At 44.1% G+C, this 21,981-nt stretch overlaps 1 protein-coding gene across 2 annotated transcripts; it reads right to left on the bottom strand.

The window, feature by feature from the left end:
- Nucleotides 1-763: 763 nt before the first annotated feature.
- mbtps1 (membrane-bound transcription factor peptidase, site 1) lies at nucleotides 764-21,135 on the bottom strand. 2 transcript variants are annotated; one of them, XM_086208448.1, is made up of 24 exons: nucleotides 20,970-21,135; nucleotides 17,341-17,464; nucleotides 16,307-16,897; nucleotides 14,296-14,559; nucleotides 12,863-13,078; nucleotides 12,650-12,760; nucleotides 12,361-12,470; nucleotides 12,082-12,198; nucleotides 11,505-11,572; nucleotides 10,811-10,913; nucleotides 9,808-9,959; nucleotides 8,695-8,856; nucleotides 7,540-7,684; nucleotides 7,236-7,424; nucleotides 6,944-7,116; nucleotides 6,681-6,796; nucleotides 6,411-6,567; nucleotides 4,484-4,608; nucleotides 4,330-4,407; nucleotides 4,084-4,224; nucleotides 3,831-3,962; nucleotides 3,599-3,725; nucleotides 3,151-3,281; nucleotides 764-1,747 (listed from the first exon to the last, which is right to left on the bottom strand). In XM_086208448.1, exons 3-24 carry the CDS (start codon nucleotides 16,503-16,505, stop codon nucleotides 1,548-1,550), a joined length of 3,216 nt encoding a protein of 1,071 aa, XP_086064574.1. In that variant the 5' UTR covers nucleotides 16,506-16,897; nucleotides 17,341-17,464; nucleotides 20,970-21,135; the 3' UTR covers nucleotides 764-1,547. The 2 variants fall into 2 exon arrangements, with proteins under 2 accessions (XP_086064574.1, XP_086064575.1); XM_086208449.1 differs by lacking the exon at nucleotides 17,341-17,464.
- Between the last annotated feature and the right edge of the window lie 846 nt (nucleotides 21,136-21,981).

Raw genomic sequence — 21,981 nt, 5'->3', positions numbered from 1 at the left:
CTATGAATTTGCGGATAGAAAATGTTGCTTTGAGAGTTTGTAGAATGACTGCCAAGATATCAAGAGGAGAGGACAGGTGGTTTTTGGAGTCCAAAAACTGGGAATAAGTTAAAATTTTAGAACATCCATTTCCATCATCTCTGTCAAGTAAATGGCTGAGATAAAGAAATTAAATACAAGTTTCATTTTAGAGTACCCTTCGACTGCAAATACTACAACTGTAAATACTGCACTGACAACTGTGAACAAGGTTGCAAATGTCATCAAACTGAAAACGGAAGAGCAAAGCTAGTTGCGCTGAAGTCATGCGTTACAGTTAGCTCATAGCTCCAACGATCACTTTTAACACCTGTAAAATGCTTTTACGCTTTAAAGCAACTAAATTGGAAGGGGATTTGTGAAATGTCTCTGTCTTTCAGCCAAAAGAAACCATGGTGATGCTGACAGCCGGGCCAGCCTTCAACATACAGTACATCGCCCCACATTAGGCGCCATCCAGGTGGTAGTTTTAAGCCAAACACCGTGCTCTTAGGAGAACTTAAACTTTTCGCGATGGTCCAGTTTCCTCTCTTTCTTTACGATGAGTTTACGGATCAAAGTTCACCAAACTCCTCACAAAGGCAATGGCACCCCAACAATTAATGGCTTTAACTAATTTTCAACATTGCTTTCACGAGTCACTGCCAGCAGTGTCATTCATTCTCAGGGGTAAAATAAGTACTCACAGATTTTATAGCAGTACAGCATCCGCAAATAATCTAATTCAAACAACCGAACACGTGACTTTGATAATGCTTTTTTAATTGATGAGATATATTTGAACAAGTCTCTCACTGCTGCATTATTGACAATGAGATGGTGAAGATCAACAAAATCCCTGACCAGAGTTCATTCATTGTATAAAATATAAAAACAGAAAAAGCCACTGATTTCAAACAAACATTGGTGGGACTTCAACAGAGGAGGATGACAGAAGAGTCGAGGGACACACACAACTGGGTCATCCTGATGGTCCTCCTACTGGAAACGTCTACATCAGTGTGTGTGCTGCTGTTACTGTTTATGCCAACTGATTTATTCTTACCGTGTGTACAGTACTGATTTTGTGTGTGTGTGTGTGTGTGTGTATGTTAGGGTACGAACAAATTCAATAAATATAAAAGACACATTTCAGTTTGGTCAAAGAAACTCCTGCAGAGCAGAGAAGGAAACATTAATAACATGGCTGTCTGGTACAGGCGTTTTCAGAGCCAGGTGTATCAGGTGTGTGTTCTCATCGTGTGTGTGTAAGGCTCTAATACTGTTCATTAGTCCACAAACACACATGAACACCAAGAGACAGCCTTGAACAGACAAGAGGCACAAAAAGCATCCAATAGACACCTGGAGTCATGGTATGTTCATGTCCATCAGGGTGAATTTAAGAAGGTCCCACAGCCAAACGTCTGTCTGGACAGTTCATCAGACCCCCCACACTTCCCATGATGCCGTTCAGTTGTCTCTTTAAACCCCAGTTGCCCAGCAGCAATTCCACGCTGCAGTCCTGGTCAAACTGTGGGGTTTTTGCCACTCGTCGCCTGCTGCTGGAGGTATGTGGGTCGTTTGATGCGAGGTTTCCTGCGCTTGGGTTTGCTCTTGGCCTTGGTGAGCTGGACCACGAAGAAGGAGAGGACCACCATGGCTCCCAAAAAAGCAAAAACAGGGATGGTCTGTCCCACTTCTTGGTTGTAGCGGCCGGGCATTATTCCTGTTGGGAGGCGAGGCAAGAGGTCACATGGATTTTCCAAAGAAATGATCTTTGATGTAACTTGCTGCAGTCATTTATTTATCCTGTAATATATTACATTTATTAAAGAATGGTGCAACCTTTAAATGAAAAAAGCTCATCGCTGACAACATAAATAACCACTCATCGTTCAAAAGGGCGGAGGACGCACACGATCCCATCATCAACTAGGAGAGTTTTTACACTCGGGTTCTGATCACACTTGGTTTGTTTGCCGAGTGTGAACTCTGCATACTGCTGCACACGATACATTGATTAGTGTCTGAATCCGTTTTCAAAGGTTGCCCAGGTAACCGTTCATGCCTGCTGGGGCACCGCTAACAACTGTTGTAAAGCAATTCAACCAAAACACGGAATTGGATCACCATGTGACGTACATGAAAACCTTAAAAAAAAAAAAATAAGAAAAAAAACAGGAGAAGAAATAAATGAAGAATATTTTGATCATCCATTGGTCTGTTTATCATCTTATGGATGACAGTCAGGGAAGCAGCATCAAAAGCTTCTTCTCAACACTGCCCTCCAGGACCGGGGTATGAGGGTAGCACCGGCCCAGGCAGGCGAGAGGGACCACATTGCCTCCAAACAGCAGGGAGATTATGGCGGTTGACTCCATTGTCTAACTTCTACTGCGTATTCTTCTACATCCAATGCCAAGACATAAATAAACGACATACTTTTCTTCTACGTTGTGTTTATCGGCGGATCGCAAGCCAACCAGGTTTGTACCACCAGCCACTATTTCTGAGCGTATTCTTACACAAGTGGGCGCGGAACAACTTAATGAGTGTGAACACTGACCTGCTGGGGAGAAAAGGGAGGGGGGCAATCATGCTCTGGAACAGTAGGGAGCAATCATACCCGGTATGTAAACACCTTACAATCAAACAGAAGAAAATAAGACCACCTGACTCATATCTATTTTTCTCGTCTAATCACACAAAGGCACCATCCTCCCAGTGTTCACAGGGACAGAATCGTCATAGAAACGGCTCTGTTTGTGTGGCGGGGCGGGGGAGGTTTATTAATACTTGCATTGCACACATCCCCAGTGGGTTTCAGGTGTCAGAGGGAACAAATAAGTGTCATTCTGAAGTAATAGCGTTTCACTGGCGTGCTGTGGAGAAACGCCACACAAGCCCTCCTAACACTGCAGGGAACTGGATTGCTACCAATGACCACACATAACCACTCTTAGATGCCAGGAAAACCAAAAACAATCGGCAAATCCTTGGCTCTTTTTTAGTCAGAAACTGTATTTATGACTGCAGCAATACACTAATTTTAATATCCTTACATCATTGCCAGTGCAAAAGCTCTGGGATAAGACTAGGAATAATATGAGGCATCTCTGCATCTCTTACCTCCAGGGATGTCCCAGGCCCCGCTCTCGCCTGGAGACAGAGGTCTGACTTGAGGACGGTACGCCCTCACATTAGGCAGCGCCACCTTGTCCAGATCCACAGACAGAAGCTTCTGGTGCTTCCAGAGGTTACTGGGAGGGAGATACAGAAATACATCAGGTGAGACTGCCGCTTTTCTTTCCTTTATTAGTTTGGTTTGCTCTGCCATTGATTGTCTCTGCTGACAAAATTCAATCAAGTGTTTCATATCATTGTGCTTGAGAGGAGAGAAAACCTGACAAAACCGGCGGTGGGGTTAGAGGTGATAACACACAAAAGCTTTTTACATCTATTGGAAAATATGAGAACTGGGAGTTGAAACTTAGCATCACGTTGCAACAAACAGAACTTGGTTGATGGGTCCACACAGGGAACGGTCACAGATCTTCTAGGGTTCACTCCATCCTACCTGGGTGCTGTCTCGTTGACGGGTTGCGGCTTTGCCCAAGAGAGATGCGGGCAAGCTGGTAAGGGGCGGGGCTTTGGGTCTCCAAGGTGAGCCTCCAGAACCTTTGAATATCGATAAAGATGATTACCTGTGAAGAGGGAAGGAAGGGGGACAGAAGAGGTACAAGTTATTGTAGAGGTACAATAACTGAAATGATATGAGAATATACTGTATTACAGTACTTTCTCTTTACCTTCCAGTCTCTGTGGAAGTGGGTGCTCGGTGCCTGGGGGAGGCGCCACCCTGCTGTGGGAGTGGCTGAGGCTAGGAGGGGTCATACTGTAGGATGTATACTGAAGGAGAGCGTCCAGCAGCCAGAAGCAGTCTGACACCACATGAAACACAAAAGCAAACATAACTTTTCAGGTTTGGTGCAAGTTCAAACACACACACACACACAGACACACGCACGCACACGCACACACACACACCCAAAGGGAGGTTACCTTTCTGTCTGTGGCTGTCATCTATACAGTTTGAATCACCGTACAGAGCGATGCGTCCTCCGCCATCAGATGGTGTTTGGTACAGTCCGAGGATAGGAACCCCCTCCACCACTGCTGTCTCTTGCTTTAACACTTCTAGACCTGTGAGCACACAAGGATTACATCAGCGGAGATTAAAGTTACCCACCAGCCTCCATGGCTGCTAGCCAGCACATTACTGCTCTAAACTCCGTTAAATTCGGGCACCTTGGTCCTTGAGGTTCTTTGCAATCACTATTCCGTCTTCAGGGAAACGAGCGATGCTGCAGCCAGAGGCGTAGTACACTACCAGAGAGGAGAGAGGTCACCATCTGTATTCTGAGACAAACCTGAGGGCGTTTGTTTGTGTGTCTGATCTTACTGTCGTGATCTGCAAGGGTAAAATCTCCCTCATACAGCCCGTCACTGAAGGCCATCCCCCACACTGAGATCAGGTCATTCAGAGCTGGTACGTTAGCGCCCCCTGTGTCTGGCATCCACCATTGCCTGCAAGTTACATTGAGAAACACTACTGAAAAACATTTATTGAACAGAATTTACTGATGCATTTCTGTGGTGTTCATCTATTTGTGTACTGATAAAGGAAAGAACCAGGAGAAAACACGAATATCAAATCCAACCTGAGCCAACACCAGGTGTCTGGCTGGAGTCATTAAGATAAAAATGAGTAACCCCATTACTTCGCCAGAATGAAGGAAAATTACAATGAAAGGACATTAGTAGTTAATTCATTTTCTGTATCTGGGACACAGAAACAGCATCTGTGACTGAAACTCGGCCAGCCATTGAAGATGGGATTGGCACAACATTTTGAAGAAGTGGAGATGATATTTAAGACTTTTAATCCTGTGGATATGGCAGGACGGCTCAGCTGGAATGTGAATGTAGCTGCGGGGCGTCGTGACAAATGGCTCCGAATCACAGAAGTAGTGATGTATTACCTCTATTATGAAGTGAGGAGACATAAACACGAGTCTGACGTGAGGGACGTCGATGACTGCGATACAACAGGCTGTTAATTAGACAAGAGTTTATCACTCTAACATAATAAAGCTCCCGGTGAGAGGACTGCTGAGGTTAGCTCCGTTTAATCATCCAGCTATTTCATAATGGAGGAGCAGGATGACACATAGATCAGCTCATAGAAATAGAAACAGAGAAGAGGAGACATCACGGTTGGGGATGACTTAAGAGCACTGGTGCATTTTTATTATCTGCTTTAGTTTCCTGTAATAAATCTAAAAACACTGCGAGGTCTATCGAACCCTTCTAGGATTGATGAGCCTGAGGTGTGGTGACAGTTTGTGTCTTGTTATCTTAGTAATCACTGCCAATTTGAGTCAAACCTAAACTAAAACATTCTTTTCGTGAACTGAGTATTCGCGACGTGAAGAGATGCACTGCTGTTTTCTTCGGACATTCTTTAAATGTGTTTTAGATCTATATTGAGTTTGTTTTCTGGTGGTTTCGCCTGATTTAGGTGGCTCCTTTGATCAATTTAGTTCTTTATCACTGACAATTTTCCAGTCCTAAATAAATGGGAATTCGTCACAATCGAGTGTGATCTGAAATACAGATCCAGGTTGGAGCTGAAGCAACATCTACTCTCGACGTGCTCCCACCTAACCTGTTTGGTTTGCTCTTGGCCAGTTGAGGGTCTGTTCAGGCTGGTGTGGAAGCTTTCAGCTGAGTGGTTCACACCTGCCCTTTATGACCAGCTGGACTGGCTGATCTTCCTCCCATGTGTTTTGGCAGGTGTGAACATTTAGGTGCATCTCCATCACTGCTGATACCCCATGTTTAATTGCACAGCAATGATCTCTCAAAGGTCACGGAACCTTCTCCCGGTGTTTAACTTCTTGTTCCCACCTCAGACAAGTCTGACTCAGTGAATATTTAGAATCAGAATCAGAAAACTTTATTCATCCCCAAGGGAAATTCTGTTCGTGACAGTGCTCCACTTGTAGTGCACTTTGAAGTGATGCATTATGGTCCAATCTTTCTCTGTGTGAAAAACAGAAACCAATGAAACACTCCAGGTGTTTGACCTCAAGAAGTGGTTCGGAGCAGAGCACATGAACAGCAGGAGTGAACTACACGTGGCGTGGTGTGAAGGGAAAACAGACATCGTGAAATTCCTAGTAGGGAGAGTGTCATCTTGTGAGCCCATATCAGTGAACGCACCTTTTCCCTCTACATCTTGGTGAGTGATAATGCTCATAATCTGCCATTTCTTTTCTTAATTTCTGAGAGTAAAGATGATGCTGTTGATCCATAAGAGAAAGTACCTGGTGTTTTCGTCATAAAACTTGACTTTCCTCATGACCGAGGTGTTGTACCAGTCGCTGAAGATGATCAGTGAAAGCCCGTTGTCGATGTCTCTCCTCAGCTTAGTGATCTCTTCAGGGAAATACTCCTCCTCGCTGTCCACCATCAGCAATGTTCCTAAAGGGACACAAAGGCAAAGGAGCCAATTTCTTTGTTATGTTGTTCAGAGACAGAAGTAATCAGCGCTGCTGCGACATATGGCTGCATTGACCATCTGTCAGTGTTCTCACCATATTGGCTGGCATCAAAGCAGGTGATGGGAGCTCCCAGCACCTCAACAAAGTATCCCATGCTTCTGAGGTGCTGGTACATGTCTCGGAAGTTTGTGTGGATGTGGTCCCCGTTCCTGAAAATGCATGAATACAGAAGCAAAACTTTAAGCTGGTTTAGCTCCAGATTGTACTCAGGAGAGAAAAAAAAACCCCAAACAAACCAAAAACAAAAAAACAAGTTCATTGCTTTCAAGTAAATAGTAGGCACTAGGCACACGCACCAGTCAAGTGGATCATTTTTCATGCGGAGGTTATCTCGGGGAAAGTAGCCTGGTGGGTAGCGCAAGTTGTGGTACTGGTCCCACAGCACCCTCTTACTGCGCGGAGGAGTTGGCACGATCTTCACCTTGATGGGCAGCTTGACTGTGGAGGTCAGCTCCCCGCCCACCTCTGACTGGTGAAAGATGGATAGAAGTACACATTACATACTGCTACTAAATCAACAATACCACTCTGGCAAGAAACAGCAGGTGTAAAAAAAGAGAGGGTTTCTGTGTGGCTACGCTGACTCACATCATTCTCTGCTGGCGACGCCACAGTGAGCATCACATGACCTTGAGCAATCCCTTCCCACGATGCTGCTTTCTTGGCCACAGAGATAGACACAGCTAGGTAGCCGGCCCACGGCCACAGCACCGGGGAATAAGAGACGGCCACGTCAATGTGGTCGCCATTCTGTGGAAGGTAAGGCTGCCAGATGGGCTGAACAGGAGAGAAGAAAAAAGGAAAAACGTGTCTTTCACAAGTCCCTTTAAAACAACTAGTCTTCTAGTTTAAGGAGAACTTGATGTCCATCGGTGTTATGTGGTGTGATTACCTTGTCGAGAATTCTGCCAGTGACACCCATGCCATTGAGAATGGTCACGTTTACGATGGTTGGCATCCCTCCGTAATAGATGGGCTGAGAGCAGTAAGGCCACATGTAGGGACACTCAGTCAGGTCGATGTAGCTTGGAGATAGACTGGTTACAGACAAGGAGGGGTTGAGACCAAGTGTTAGTGTTTAAATGGGAGTCTTGTAAAAAAAAAAAAAAAAAAGATGAAAAAAAGCTGCATGAAAGAATACATGCTGAGGTGCTGAGTCACAATAGTTACAAACAGGCAGTTGAGGACGAATCCTATGACTGGATACTTCTCCCAAGAATGTACTTGTTTTTACATAAAAAATGGTGGTCGTTCATCCTAACTGATCTCACTTGAGTGAGCAAAAACTGACTTGAGGCCTAAAGTCAAGTCCAAAAGTAAACAGCGCCCTCTGTTGAAATCAAGTTCAACAGCAGTACAGACTCAGCGACATTTGCACATTTATATAATGTTGCCTTGTATTGATTTTTTTTGGCCTTCTTTTTGTTTGTTTGTTTTCCTCTCAGGAAATTGTGTGCAGGATTGAGATTGACTGTGTCCTGCCTGCTCTATACTATCATGTGACTTAAGGTCCTTTTGGACCTCGGGGAACTTTCATCAAGACTAGGAACCTTCATTGGGGGGCACGGCCTTCCTTTCAACTGCTGGAGCCAGGATTTCAATTTAGTTCCAGGAACGTGACTTCGCCCTGAACAACAATGCAGGTGTGTCTTTGATCTGCTGATTGGTTTGCTGCATTTTAGTTTGACTACCATGTGAAACCTCAGCGATGGAAAATATTCATTTCAACTCAGATTAATGGCTTTGAACAGGTGATCAGTGCAGTCATGATCACACGTGAGTGGAAGGAATGTTTGCATCGCTCAGTTTCACTCCTAATGTGCAGACTCTTTAAACCATTTCCGCAGCTTTATCACTTCCCCTCTGCTGATTTGTTCTGATGTCTGATATCTCTACATCACACCGTGAATTAGCTCTGGTTACAGCCGCCGCCCTCACACAGGGGCCAACTACAATGTGTGAGCAGTGTATTTGTGAATTCCAGACCTGTGTTGGTCCACACTCGTGCTTGTGTGTGTGTGTGTGTGTGTGTGTGTGTGTGTGTTACCTGGCCTGAGGCCTGTAGCTGTTGAGGATCTGATAAGCTCTGATCAGGTCTAGTTTCCCGTGGCCCTGCTCAAACATGTTGACCCCTGGCAGCCTGCGGGCCGAAGCGATGAGGGCCTGCTTCATGGAGGCTGGGTTCACCAGCTCCCGGTTGAGGACAGTGCTGGAGGATAGGGGACAGGTTTGGTTAGTGTGAGAGTACACTGGTGTCACATTCCTCAGCCTGTGATTCTGAACAAAGAGGGATGGGCTGGAATATGTATTCGTGAATGTCTGTTGTCAGCACAGGTGGTATGATGTTCAGCCCGGCAACATGAGCCATGAGTTAAGTCACGCTATTCAAAGAGAGCTTTCACGAGTAGAGAGGAGACACTCAACAATAACCTGTGGCTCTAAGAGTTCACTGCCTGCTCAAACAGTATAGGCTTACAGCACACAGGGTAATTACACCATGTCAAGCTTTAAAAACAGCGCTCAGTGCTATGGTGTCAGCATCTTTCACACAGCCATCTTGATTCCATAATAATCCTAAATATGGACAAGTTGATTTTCTTTTTTTAATGCCTCAGTGCTGGTGGCAGCCGTGGGCTGGAGTCCTCGTATTTTTAGGTTGTCTATCAGACTGTTTGAAATAAAATCTTATTTCACAGTACAGATGCACGCAGAGCAATGACTTGGTCAACACACACACACACACACACACGCGCGCACACACACACATCTGCATGTCAGTTTAGTTACATTTGGGAAAGAAGCACAATTTTTAACTATGTTGTATTGAAGCCTCTTCAGGTTTGCTTTCATCCTTGCTTGTTTTTTTTACTTCTGCAATTATGTATATTAGGCTGATGTGTTTTGAGGTGAGATGACCTCTGTAAGCCCCTCCGGGTTTTCTTATTGCTCCTGCACAATTTGCTTCTTAATGGAATCGCTTCTATTGTTTAGAATAGCGCCAGTAAATAAATAAAAAGGAAAGAAATAACCTTGCGGTGACACAAACCAACTTGAGAAGCTCAGATTCGTGAACAGTTGAAACTAAAGGCCTTTGTGTCAAGTGTGGTAACATCAAACTCCTGTCATTTCACAATAACTGAGGTCAGTTCAAGATCCTCACCTGGCCAGAAGTGTGACAGCTCCTGCAACCACAGGTGACGCCACACTGGTGCCAGACAGCGAGCGACATCCTTCCTTCATCCCCGACCCTCGAACACCAGAACCGTAGGTGACGATGTCAGGCTTCACTCTGCCGTAGCCCCCCGGCAGCTCCTGCACCAAGAATCAAAAGCAAAAGAATGACGCCGACTAAAAGTCTCTGCCGGGATGAGTGAAGAAGTGACGATGAGCAGCAACAGACATGAACATGCTAACTATCTTGCTAATCGAACTGGATTTGTATTTGGCGGAAATTTAACTTAGCATTGAGTTTTGTTTGTCCCTTTCAAGGAGAATCTACTGTACCTTGAATTCTAAATCAGTAAAAATATATATTATCTATCTATTTAGACTCATTCCTATCATAAACCTACACAATGACGTCACAATTTTTGGAGGTTGCACTTTAAAGCCACCATGACGCCTCTACTGATCATCAAGATAGGAAAACAGAAATAGACGGTAGGGGGCCGGACTTACAGACAAAAATAAAGGACAAATTGAGGGAAACAAAGAACAAGTAAGAAGCTGGGGAAACTGTCTAAAAATTGAGGAAACTATTTTTAAATCAGCTGTGAATATTTTTGAAACAGTCCGATTTTAGAGCTGAGTGAGTGCTGTCTGTTCCTTCTGGCTTCTTCATGGATGGATAACAACCGCTGAGGAGGGAGACGGACTAGGGCAGAGAGGGAAGACTTAATCAGATCCCAAGGCAGATGTCTGCTTTGGCTATGGCTGATAAAAAAAAAAGTGGTGTGCGTGTGAGTGAGAAAGCTCAGTTCAGAGTTGTAAGAGTGTGTGTGTACTTTTTGGCTGATGGGATGTGGATGAAGGATCAGGAGTTTACACTATGGCTGACTGACTCCAAATGCAGAGTGCGGGTCTCTGGGGTAGATGTCTGCTGTAAGACTGATAAACGATATGGTGTGTGTCAGTGTGTGTGGGACAGCGTGTGTGCTGCTCACCCAGGTGGTCATGCCTCTGGAAGAAAACCTGGCAATATTGTCCTCAAAGTCGATGCCGCCGACCCCAATCACGTCCATTTGGTCTGCTGGGTTGTTCAGGGTGCTGACAGAATGGCACTTACTTTAGTTGTAGTTTATGTGCAGTGATTGAGCAGGACACACACACACACACACACACACCCACACACCCACACACACACACACACCTTTCCTACACAGTTCCATGTCTGCAGTGTGACGTGGGAATGTAACAGAATCCCTCCTTCCCGCATTGCCATTTTTCTTTGATTTAATAAAGATGCTGAGGGTTTTCAGAAGAGTTATACCATGCGTAGCGCTGTGACTCAGTGTGTGTTGTATAGCAATATTAAACCAAAGTTTTAATGTAATGTCCAATGTTATCAACCCTAATGTAGAGGCAGGGCTCATACACATTTCTACCGATAATTTGCCAGGACTTTTCCATGCCTCTGAGGAAAATTATCTTGACTATAAACGATTGAAATATCTGTTTAAGCCTTAGACAAAAACAAAAAAACAAGAAATCTATGTTAGAACTCAGTAGCCTAATGATGAGAGACGTGGTTTGATTCAACATATGTATGTATCAAACTATTAACCGGGACAGATTTTGCTTGGCTCCTTCTAGTTAATATTTGAACATTATCACCCGTTTGAAGGAAGACAAACATACCCGTATAGAGGTCCGTCGTTGCCGATGGCAGAGACCATGATCACTCTGTTGGCAGTGAGCTCCCACACCTGTCAATCAAACACGAGAGAAAAATAACCAAGGTTGACAAGTAGAGAAAAAAAGCTCATTACGACAGTCTTCAGAGGAACTTCAACAAAGGAGAAGATGGTGCAGGACTCTAAATGGTTTAGTTAGCAAGGTTTTTGTGGTCACAACTGGGGAATCTACAACTGTCTCATAGAGCTCTTCTATGTCGATCCGTATCCCTTTTGTTCAGAATATTATTCACAAAATCTATTTTAAATAGGCTAAGGTCTTCAGGCGGCCAACTAGTGCGATCAAAACACGGTGTTTCTAGCTTCTGTGTGCCTGTAAGCACTGAGCCCAGCAGCATGTTTGGTTTTGACCGTTAGCAATCCTCATTTTTCTGCTCACGAAGTACAAACGTGCAACATATGTGATGAAGGGAGAAGACGAGACGACTTTTGTGTCTTGACAAACATCAAAAACGATCTTTGGTCAAATGCGCCCTCCCACTCATGACAATATTAACCCTCCTCACAGCAGAGTGTATCACCTTATCGACAAAGGGGTGGTCCATGAAGTCAGGCCCGCCGATGCTGAGGTTGAGAACGTCGATCTTTTTCAAGATGGCATAGTTGAAAGCATCAAGGAACCATGAGGTGTACGACACCTGAGACAGATTTCAAAATATTTACAAAAGGAGAAGGCTCACTGTGACATCAGAATCAAACAGATGTCTAATTCACAAGCAGAAATCACAGTCGTCTACAAAAACTTTTTTTTTTTAAACCCCAATGAAATGACAGTTGGACAGCCGAGATCTTGTATGTACCTGGTTGTTGGTGAACACTCTGAAGATGTGCAGCTCAGAGTCGGGGGCAAACCCCTGGCACTCCCTCATACTGGCGATCACCCCTGCTACGAATGTACCATGGCCCAGGCCTGAGAAACACCGCAGCACAAACCTTCTTACACACACAAACAATGACTTCACGTCTGGTTTTCTCCTGCAAATCCCACCTACTTCTGAGATTCTCAACCCAACACTACTCAGCAGAGGTAACACTGAGCTCATGATTCATGTCGTCATAATCAACATCAGCAGCATGTGTCCTCCTCACCATCGTCCAGTGTCTTCTCATTAGTCCAGTTGGTCCTTTCCTTCACATTCTTGAAGTGCGGGTGCTTCTCACTCAAGCCCGTATCAAACACTGCCACCTTCACTCCGGAACCTGCACCCCACACAAACAGATTCACTCCAGCACCTTCATTTCTGAATGTTTGAAGCAGCTGTTTTTACCAGGTGACCCTCGGTCAGGGATATTGGGTCTTACCAGTGTGTCCCATCTGCCACAGTACATCAGCCTGCAGGATCTGGGCTACGTGGCGAGGAATGGCACGCAGCAGACGCCGGCTGGAGTGGCGACCGGTTGCGTGCCAGAAACCTGACCCGAGTGACAGGCTAGTTCGTCGAAAAGGCCGGGATGATTGCCACGACTGCCATTTCTGTGTCCCGCGGGTGCTGTTGCAGGGGGCAGCTGGTTCAGGTGCTGGGGAGCAGATGCAATGCGATGGGGAAATTAGAGACTTTTGGGGCATCACTGATGGTCAGACATTCAATGTAGGCACATTTGTGGAGAACATAAAAACCTATCAATGGGGCCTCACCCCTTCCTGCAGATGGCACCATCTCTCCAGTTACTGAATCACACTGATTATGCTCTAAGCCCTCACTTCAGGTGATTTTCTTCCCTCCATCATTCAACCGTGGTGTGAAAATCGAATCAGATCTTGTTCACACATAATCATTCCCTCTTACCAAGTGTCATTTTTTGACGGATGTTGTGTTTTATTAGGTAGGTCATAGGTAGGGGTGACCTCTCACTCCACTCCATAATCCTGTTTCTAATAACAACCTACATTCAAGATATTGTGTATGTTTTTATTCTGTTTTAATCGTCACAACACTCCAATGGCGATACTGAAAGTCTCTTCACCACACTAGTTCTGGGTTGGAGAACGTAATGTAAAGCTTGAGGGTTTTACACACCAGTTGGTTCTTTAATGCTCCCCACACACTGATGCTTTTCCTTCATTGTTGTCATTTTCTTTTTGTGGACTTCACATTAATTAGAAGGTCTGTTTAATTGTATCTGTGAATAAAAAAAATCTTCTTCCTTTAGCAGCATTTGAACATGAATCATTAAACGAACTATCAAAACACTTGAATTAGAATAAGTGTCTAAATGTCGCTTGTAGAGACCCTTTCATCAAACTTCAACATAGTTTCATCAAGACAGTGGCGACATGGTCCTCTTTAAGAACAAAGACATAACAAATGACCCTCCATACTGATATGGTGTGTGTGTAAGCAGGCGAGGGGCACACTGATGTCTTTCATGTAGTGCCAGGCTCAGGGTGTACCCCCATGTCCAGGCAAGGCCCACCGCACTGACCAACCTTCTCCCTCTAAGGGTAGCAAACACAGACCTCCTCTGTCCGTCCTCCCATCCCCCAACCACACACACACACACACACACACACCATCATGTATCAACTCCCCCTCCAGTTGGTCTGCACTTCACACGTAGATATACAATCCTTCTCTAACAAATGCAGTGGAAGGAGAAACGCATCCTCTGACTCAGCACACAAAAGGGATACTCTGTCAACCTACTGCAGACAAAAAGCTGTCTGTACCTCCTCAGACTCTTCAGTCTCGGTGCCAAACATTTTTCCTGCACAACAAGCTGCCACTGTCACTTACAGGGAATGTATTTTAGTGAGCGGAAAACTTTGCGTTGTGGAGTCACTCTCTTGATGTATGGATGGTCCTCTAAGGTCAGCAGGTTGCTGGGAGAAGCTTGACGGATGTGAACCAGCTCGAAGTCGCTGGGGAAGTCGGAGGCCGGGTTTTCTCTGGGAACAATGTGCCACTCCAATGCTTCGTCCCTGGCGTTCCGTAGGGCACTGCTGATGTAGAGGCCGCGGGCTTTGGCTGAGAAATAGCCTGTGAATGCTACAATGTACTCTGGGGAAAGAGATGAAGGGGAAAGTGAATGTTTTAGAATGCTGAATGTTGTACTAAACACGAGCAAAAACCCTTGGTAAAGCAAAGGTAACTGACACCAACTAATATCATCTATTTCTGGGGTATTCAATTCAAATTCAAAGTGGTCCAGTTCCTAAAATTTCCCCCCAGCAAAGGTCCCAATCTTATACGGCACCTGAATGGAAAACGATAGACTGCAGTGTTGTTTTTAAGGTAGACCTGTCATACTGTGCTTTCGCTTCCATAATTTTACTTGCCCTCACTGCGGACTTCTGCGGGTTCCTTTCCTCAAACGACCCGTGTTTGGTCTCATGGAACACTTAACATTGCCCCGTTTTTATTACCACAGTTTCACAGCCTATGAGACACAAAGGTTTCGAACTGGCTGCAGGCAGAATGAACATGTATTTTTCTGTCCATTCAGCTTTAAAAGTTGGGTTTTCACCACCTACTTTTCTCATTTCTGAGCGAGCCATTTTCTCTCATCTCCTCTCTCTCTCTCTATTCCCTGGTGCTGAAAGGTAAACAATCAATTTGATTGGCTTGGCTTTTGATGACGCTCCTGTCGTAATAGCTAGATTAGCTGCGCATGCAAGAATGATTTATCTTTTTATGAATATTAGAATTTTAATGGGCCCGGACAGAACCGTGACTGGGTCTGGGCCCAGACCGCGGCCCGCCATTTGGTGATGCCTGATCTACTCAGTATCAGGTGACTTCCATTAGTCTCAGTAGTTCCTGAGACAGGTGATCAAATGTGAGATGTGTTTATTTGATCTGGGAAAACCAGTACGACAGACCAATATGGGCCCAGGGCCTGAATAACAAGTTGTGCAACATTGCTGTAAAGCATTTTTTGTATCCTCAGCTTACCTTAATAACTACACTCGGGCTTTCATGTAACTGATGTTCAGATTTGTCCTTAGACTTTCTGTACTGATAGAAGGATAAAAAGATAAACAGGATTCTTCACAGTCCTGCTTCTGCTGCTGTCTGCGATCTCGCTGCACATGCACAGCTGGATTAGGTGAAGACAAGGGTGTGACAAGGATGAGGCAGAAGAGCTCGATACCTCCAATTATCATTTGGACTAGATAAATTGCCTCTTGATATTCTCTACATGTAGGCTGCATATTCAGTAGCTGCAGCCCGATCGGTTCTATCCTCAGGCCATTCCTTGTGTCTCCAAACTGTTCTTTCATTCAGGAGTTCCCAAACTGGGGAAGCGGAATGTTCATTTCCATTATTCAAATTTTAAAATGATGAACAATTACTATTTCAGCCTTAACTGACACACGAGATGAAGATAGTTAAGTTTTAAACCCTTGGGATGCCTTTGGAACTTGATCCACCTACAGGGATCGCAGTCTAAACCTGATGGTCCATCTTTGATAGACACAAGACAAAAGTCATTAGGGGTCCGATCCTAAGGGGGCTGAGAGCAACTGGTTTTGCTTAAATTTGCAGTTTTTAATAGTAAGCCAGACCTCCTAACATGGTCTAACGAGAATCCCCATGATTTGAGGCATTGTTTTTATCATTTCAAGGTTATCGAGGTTTGTGGATTATGTTCAAAACCTGTAATACATAAGCGTTACGTATCTTGTTAAGAAATAATCAAAAATAAGCATCAGATACTGTCAATTGGACTCCCATATGTTTCAGCTTTCATAGTTTATAAAGACACAATGACACAGATGTTTACCAGCTTGAAATCATCTCTTACCATGTTCCACCACCTTGGAGGAGAACTCCAGTTTGAGGGTGACTTGAGAGCTATTGGAACTGCCCGATGAGGGAAGGGGCTCTGGACCGGGGCTGTGATCAGAGCCAGATTTGTCTTGTGATGGCTCCATCCCCACCACAGGCACAAAGCCTGCAAGCAGCGCCAAACACATGGACGTCCACAGAGGAAGTAGGAGCATTTTGAGCAGTGGATTGGCACAAACCACCAGGTTCTCAAAGCTCTTTGAAACTCTAGCAGCAGATGCGCTGTTTCAGATGAAAATTTAGCTGCTAAAACCCAGTTATGGGTCAGGCATTGGGACAGAGCATGTCAGGTCCAGAGCTCCAAAAACGAGTCCATACTGCAAATGTTCTGAGCAGCTAGATTAATTTCTTTCTGCGTTTTCTCTCCATGGTGGTAGTCCAAGGTGGAGGTCAGTGGCACTGCCAGAGTGGGAGCATAGCCGCCATGTTGAGAACTAGAGAGGAGAACCACAAGGAGCAGCGGATGGATGGGAGAATGTTGGTCGCAGTGACGCGGGAAGACTCGGTGTCAATCTGGAGTTCACTCAAGTCCTTTGAGTCTTTATCTCTGGAATGAAATGAGATGAATAAAACATTAATTGATGAAGCAAAAACACTGACATGGAAAACTTCGAGATCAACTGACATTTTATTGGCTGATTTAGTGCAGCGATATTGGCCTTACAAAGATAAATCAGTATCAGCTGTGCGTTAGCCACCATCTGACAACATGACAACTCGAGTCTGATATTTTAAATGTAAAATCTATGGTGAGATTTGTAGACATGTGTTTGTAAGTAAACAAGATTATTCAACAGTACCATGACCGATGAAAAATGTTATTTCAAACTGCGACAGTTAGCATAATGAATACACTTTCCTATTCGTCAACATTCATGCCAGCACAGACGAAATCAGTGCTGATAAATCAAACCAAATAAAAACTACTGGATCAGTTTGTCTGCTTGTTTGGGGTTTATCTGGCTGTGTATCCCATCATGCAGTTCTCACAGTAGGGAGGGTTTCCTCTCCTGTGCCAAGGGGAAGGAAGGCTGGGTGTTGCAGGGTGACGTCGAGAGTGTGGTATTAACCAATTCCTCCTAAATAAGGCACTCGGAGACGGCTTATGCTGCCCCTGTAAAATAACGTAGTAGGTACACAATGTACACTGAGATAAAACTTTATCGTACCTGGACTAAATGACATAGTTGCAAAGATGACAAAGATACACTTGAGAGACAGCCAAGAACCACCAACAATAAACACAGTGAAGTCACTAAACAGTATGATTTACTGCTTTATCATTATATGTTGCCTGTAATGAGCTTTGGTTTGGAAAAAAAAGTCCATCTAGTAGAAAATCAGATCCTAAAACACATGAATGCTAAAAAGAAACTGATCTTAAATCGTATAAAAGACTTCTGGGGTGGTTGGAACAACACGGGAACACTACAATTACATGAAAGCACCAGCCTCCACAAACAGAAGCGACCAGGCTGCGCACGCGCGCGCGCACGCACGCACACACACACACACACACACACACACACACACACACACTTCCTCCAGGGCAGCATCAAAGGGGGAATTTCTGGGAAGGTACAGGATCATTTCCCTCTGGCCTGAGGCTTGGACAACCTAGTAATAAAATACACAGCTACAGCCTCACAGTGGCACACAACAACAAAAAAGATACACACACACACACACACACACAACAACACAAAGCCACTCGGCATACTTGAAAAAATTCAACACAGCTGAGAAGCAGCTTCACAGCGACTGAGGGTCCAGCCCAGGTTACATAAGACGACCTCCCTTCCTGCAAAGCAGGTTACTGCCTGTTACCTCACTTCTGTTATGTTTATAAGAAACACAAAGATATGTGATGCTTTGTCTTATTCCCAAAATTAATTCATTTGTCAAGTTTCAGCTTGCGAGGCCAAGTTTGGGAAACAGTTACCTTCAATTACCCCTGACGTTACCCACTTGATGGCCGTTAAGTGTAGCTCTCAGTCTGGGCAGATTTATTGCTGCACAGAGCACATGTGCAATATGTTCCACCGCAGCAAGGCGTGAAGCTGTGCCGCGAGCAGTCCGCTTGTGTTTTCAACCTGCTCCATTGTGATCCAGACCGCCATGACTGACTACCATCAGGCAACTGTCAACACTTGCATAAGTGAAAACCTGACAATTTAAGTGTCGTTTCTCCTTCCTGACTGACCACAAGAATACGAGTTAGTTGCATTACTACAAACAGACCAGATTTACTGGCGCACATGGGGGGTATAAATATTCCTTTCAGCACTAACCTGTATTTTGTTGAGGATATCTAAACCTGTGATCAACGTACGTATCCTTTTATTTAACCAGTGTCCTGTATCCTGAAATAACTCAAGCACACACTACCTACTATGCAAACACACACCCACACACACATCAAGGCTCCAAGACTTTTCAGACCAATGACTAAATGTATTTTAATTATTGTGTGACGTTCTGACTATTTAAGTCGCGCTGCATGTGAAGAAAAAGACATGTTTTCGTGTCAAATGTACGAAGGAGTCGGACTGTTTATTTTTCAACTTGGAAAGAGCCTAAATGCAGGGGTTTAAAGAGTGAATGTGTGAGCAAATGTTCCTCCTCACTGAAATTATTAAGAAAGTAAAAGCCAAGACGTGTAAATTGGCAGAGGAAGCACACTGTACTAGATCGCACGCAACACAGCTTACGTTCGTGCCGCGTGATTTGGTGAAGAAGTCATACTGTGCTCATTGCGTACAATGTTGCAATTATAATATAATAAACAAACGGTATTCTGAGTCTACTTCCTTTGTTATGAAGGAAATCTGTACACTAATTACCAGAGAGGAGACATTGGATCAATAATATTGGAATTGAGTGGTAATACTGGCATTCCTCAGTGAACAGACTTTAGAGTGATGGTGTCGATCCATGTACTGATCCAGACTCTGTTCCATAGCTGGTGCTGGACCTTGACCCCACCATAACCTAGCATGAAACACGTCACCCATCCATACACACAGTTCAAACACAACAAATGTATTTAAATCTAATGTACATGTAAGAAATGTCTATCCTTTTAAAGAAGAAGTGCTGTTGGTTTACCACAGACTTGTGTGTAGAGTCTAACCTAATGTCAACAACTTGAAATAATAGTCACAAAAACAAAGACTAAGAATTGACAAAAAATGGATTGCGCATCTCCACAAATTATTGATAATTTCAACTCCAGTGTTAGTGGTATAGTGTTTTACTTAATTAAACAAGAAGAAAACAAAAAAAATTGATCTTTTACAAAAATAAAGCATTTTCTGCACCATTTCTTCAATACTGTTCAAAAACGTTGTTTTCATCTTTTTGTTTTTTATTGAACATGTTGTATTTCTTTTATTTGTTTTCGTTTTGCTTTTATAGTATTTTATATTGGTGGATGTCGTCGGTATTCTTATTGATGGGAATCTGACACAAAAGTGGAATGAAAAATTGCAATTCCATTACCAGACAGCAATGCAAGGCTGAAAATGTGCACATTACCATCACAGTCCTACACAAATTAGACTCAATGACAAAGCTGATAAAACCCCTTATTGGCTCGTAGTGTGTAATTAACGCCCCTGGCTGGTCGAGGCTGTCAAGAGGGGGCTCAATCATTAGTTCCGGCTTGGGGCAGGACCACGTCTGTGAGACAACAATACAGCTAACAACTACTGGTTTGGACTCCGGGTTGTAAAAATAGCCCCACTGGTTAGGGCAGGGCTGTAAAAGTCAGACTGGGAGCACTTGTGTCAACATAACACCGAGCCACAAACACGACATCAAACCTCAGGGCGACAATAGAATAGGGTCTGGGAAGGACCCCCGCCCCAGTCAGAGGAAGGAGAACTCCGCGGCAGTGTCGGGCGGTGGAGCTGGTCCATAGTCCGCTGACTGAGTATCATATCGGTATCAGAGGTATCAGCTTTTAATCAAGTCATTCTCACTAGTCCGTGCAGAACTGAGTCTCTCACAAGCCAACTGCAGCTGTGTTGAGCGCGCACACATCTGTACAGATCATATCACATCAGCCCGATTCCAACGCTTCACAGCTGACGGACTTCAGTCTGCCCCATCTACGGTCCACGGTGAATTCCTTGAGGAACCCAAACACACGTCGAAAGGAGAATTTACAAACGTTAGCCGAGATCTCAGGTCGGGTTGAACCTCGAGATCAGCTATGGAAACGCGACTTATTGTTTTCCACGGTGAGACGACTGTTTTAAGAATCTACATGAACATGATAGTCGCCAACTGGCACTACCAAAACACATCGACGTAACCACACACAAATATCGGTTTTATCGAAAGCGTTATAAACACTGCAAGCACCAACAGCTATGCTGGACACTGAAGCTAATGTTAAACAATACTATTGGGAACAAATGTATTCGGATACATTGAAATCATAGTTTAATTTTTAAAAAATCCCCATCTGAAAGTAGTTTTGTAAACAACGGGACTTGCTATGAGATTTTTAGACCCAACAGTCAATCACATGTAGAGCGTTAGCTAGCTAGCTTGGTAGTATTTCACAGCAGCTGCACGCTGGTGGTTTGTGTGCTCTTCATAACAATACTCACCGAGATGAACTCCGTCTAGCACTTCATAATTATCCGTAGGCTTTTATTATTTACCTTCCGTGTAATGACGCACTGATAACTACTCAGTGGCTCGTCTAATGTCAATCGAACAAAAGCAGCAGCAAACTCACTAACCTACAGCCGCAGACCACTGACGTCTGGTTACGATGGGTTGCCAGGTGTACATACCTTATCCCCCTAGTCACGATTAACACCGTTGAACGTTTCAGGCTTAAAAAAAAAACGTAAGCAGGCTGTATTTTTTCCATCTATGATAGAAGAAACTGACACTTTAAGTTGTGCACAGACGTTGATGTAGTCTTGTGTAGGTACCGTTTCATATAAGTAGTATATGCTGCTTCCGACCAAACCTGGCAACCCAAAGGGCCTCCGAGAGCCCACTGCCGCTTGGCCCTTCCCGTCGAGCTGCATTTTTGCCAGCAGAGGTCGCTGTACGGTAGGAGTATGAGTAATTCCTAACAGAAGGCATCCTCGGGGACTCTGTGTACATTTATAATAAATTCATGAGAACCGTCGTTGCTTTATAATATGCATTTTGGTTAAGAACTGATTCCAGTTATAGAAATGGCTAACATCTACTGTGATTTTTTTGGGAGGTTTTTTTTTCTTGTCTGTGTCACCTCGATGACCCAAGAGTAGATGATCGCTCTCGTACAAGTCAAACTCATTTGATCCTGACAAGCGTTGTCATTTTGTTTAAGACATTCACAATGAAGGGTCTTTCATGTGAGATAAACTAGAAAATTCTGCAAACTCCTTATTGGCCACTGTAACACGGTAATTGGTTACGAGTTGTGAGACTGAACCACACACCCAATGAGCCACAGAATTAAAATAAAGAACTACGACTATGTTATCACTGCAAGCTCCCCTCTCCAATAAAGTTGACATCTATTAAATCATATGAAGAAGCAAGCTGGGTTGGAGTTTTTTTTATTGGCACATACAACTCACCCTTTCAAACAATAAAAAAAAAAAGTTAATGGTAGAA

Source organism: Aulostomus chinensis, chromosome 7, assembly GCF_037954235.1.
Source record: "Aulostomus chinensis isolate RoL2024-O1b breed Wild chromosome 7, RoL_Achi_v1.0, whole genome shotgun sequence".
Classification (NCBI taxonomy): Eukaryota; Metazoa; Chordata; class Actinopteri; order Syngnathiformes; family Aulostomidae; genus Aulostomus; species Aulostomus chinensis.
This window is presented reverse-complemented; position numbering and strand designations above follow the sequence as displayed.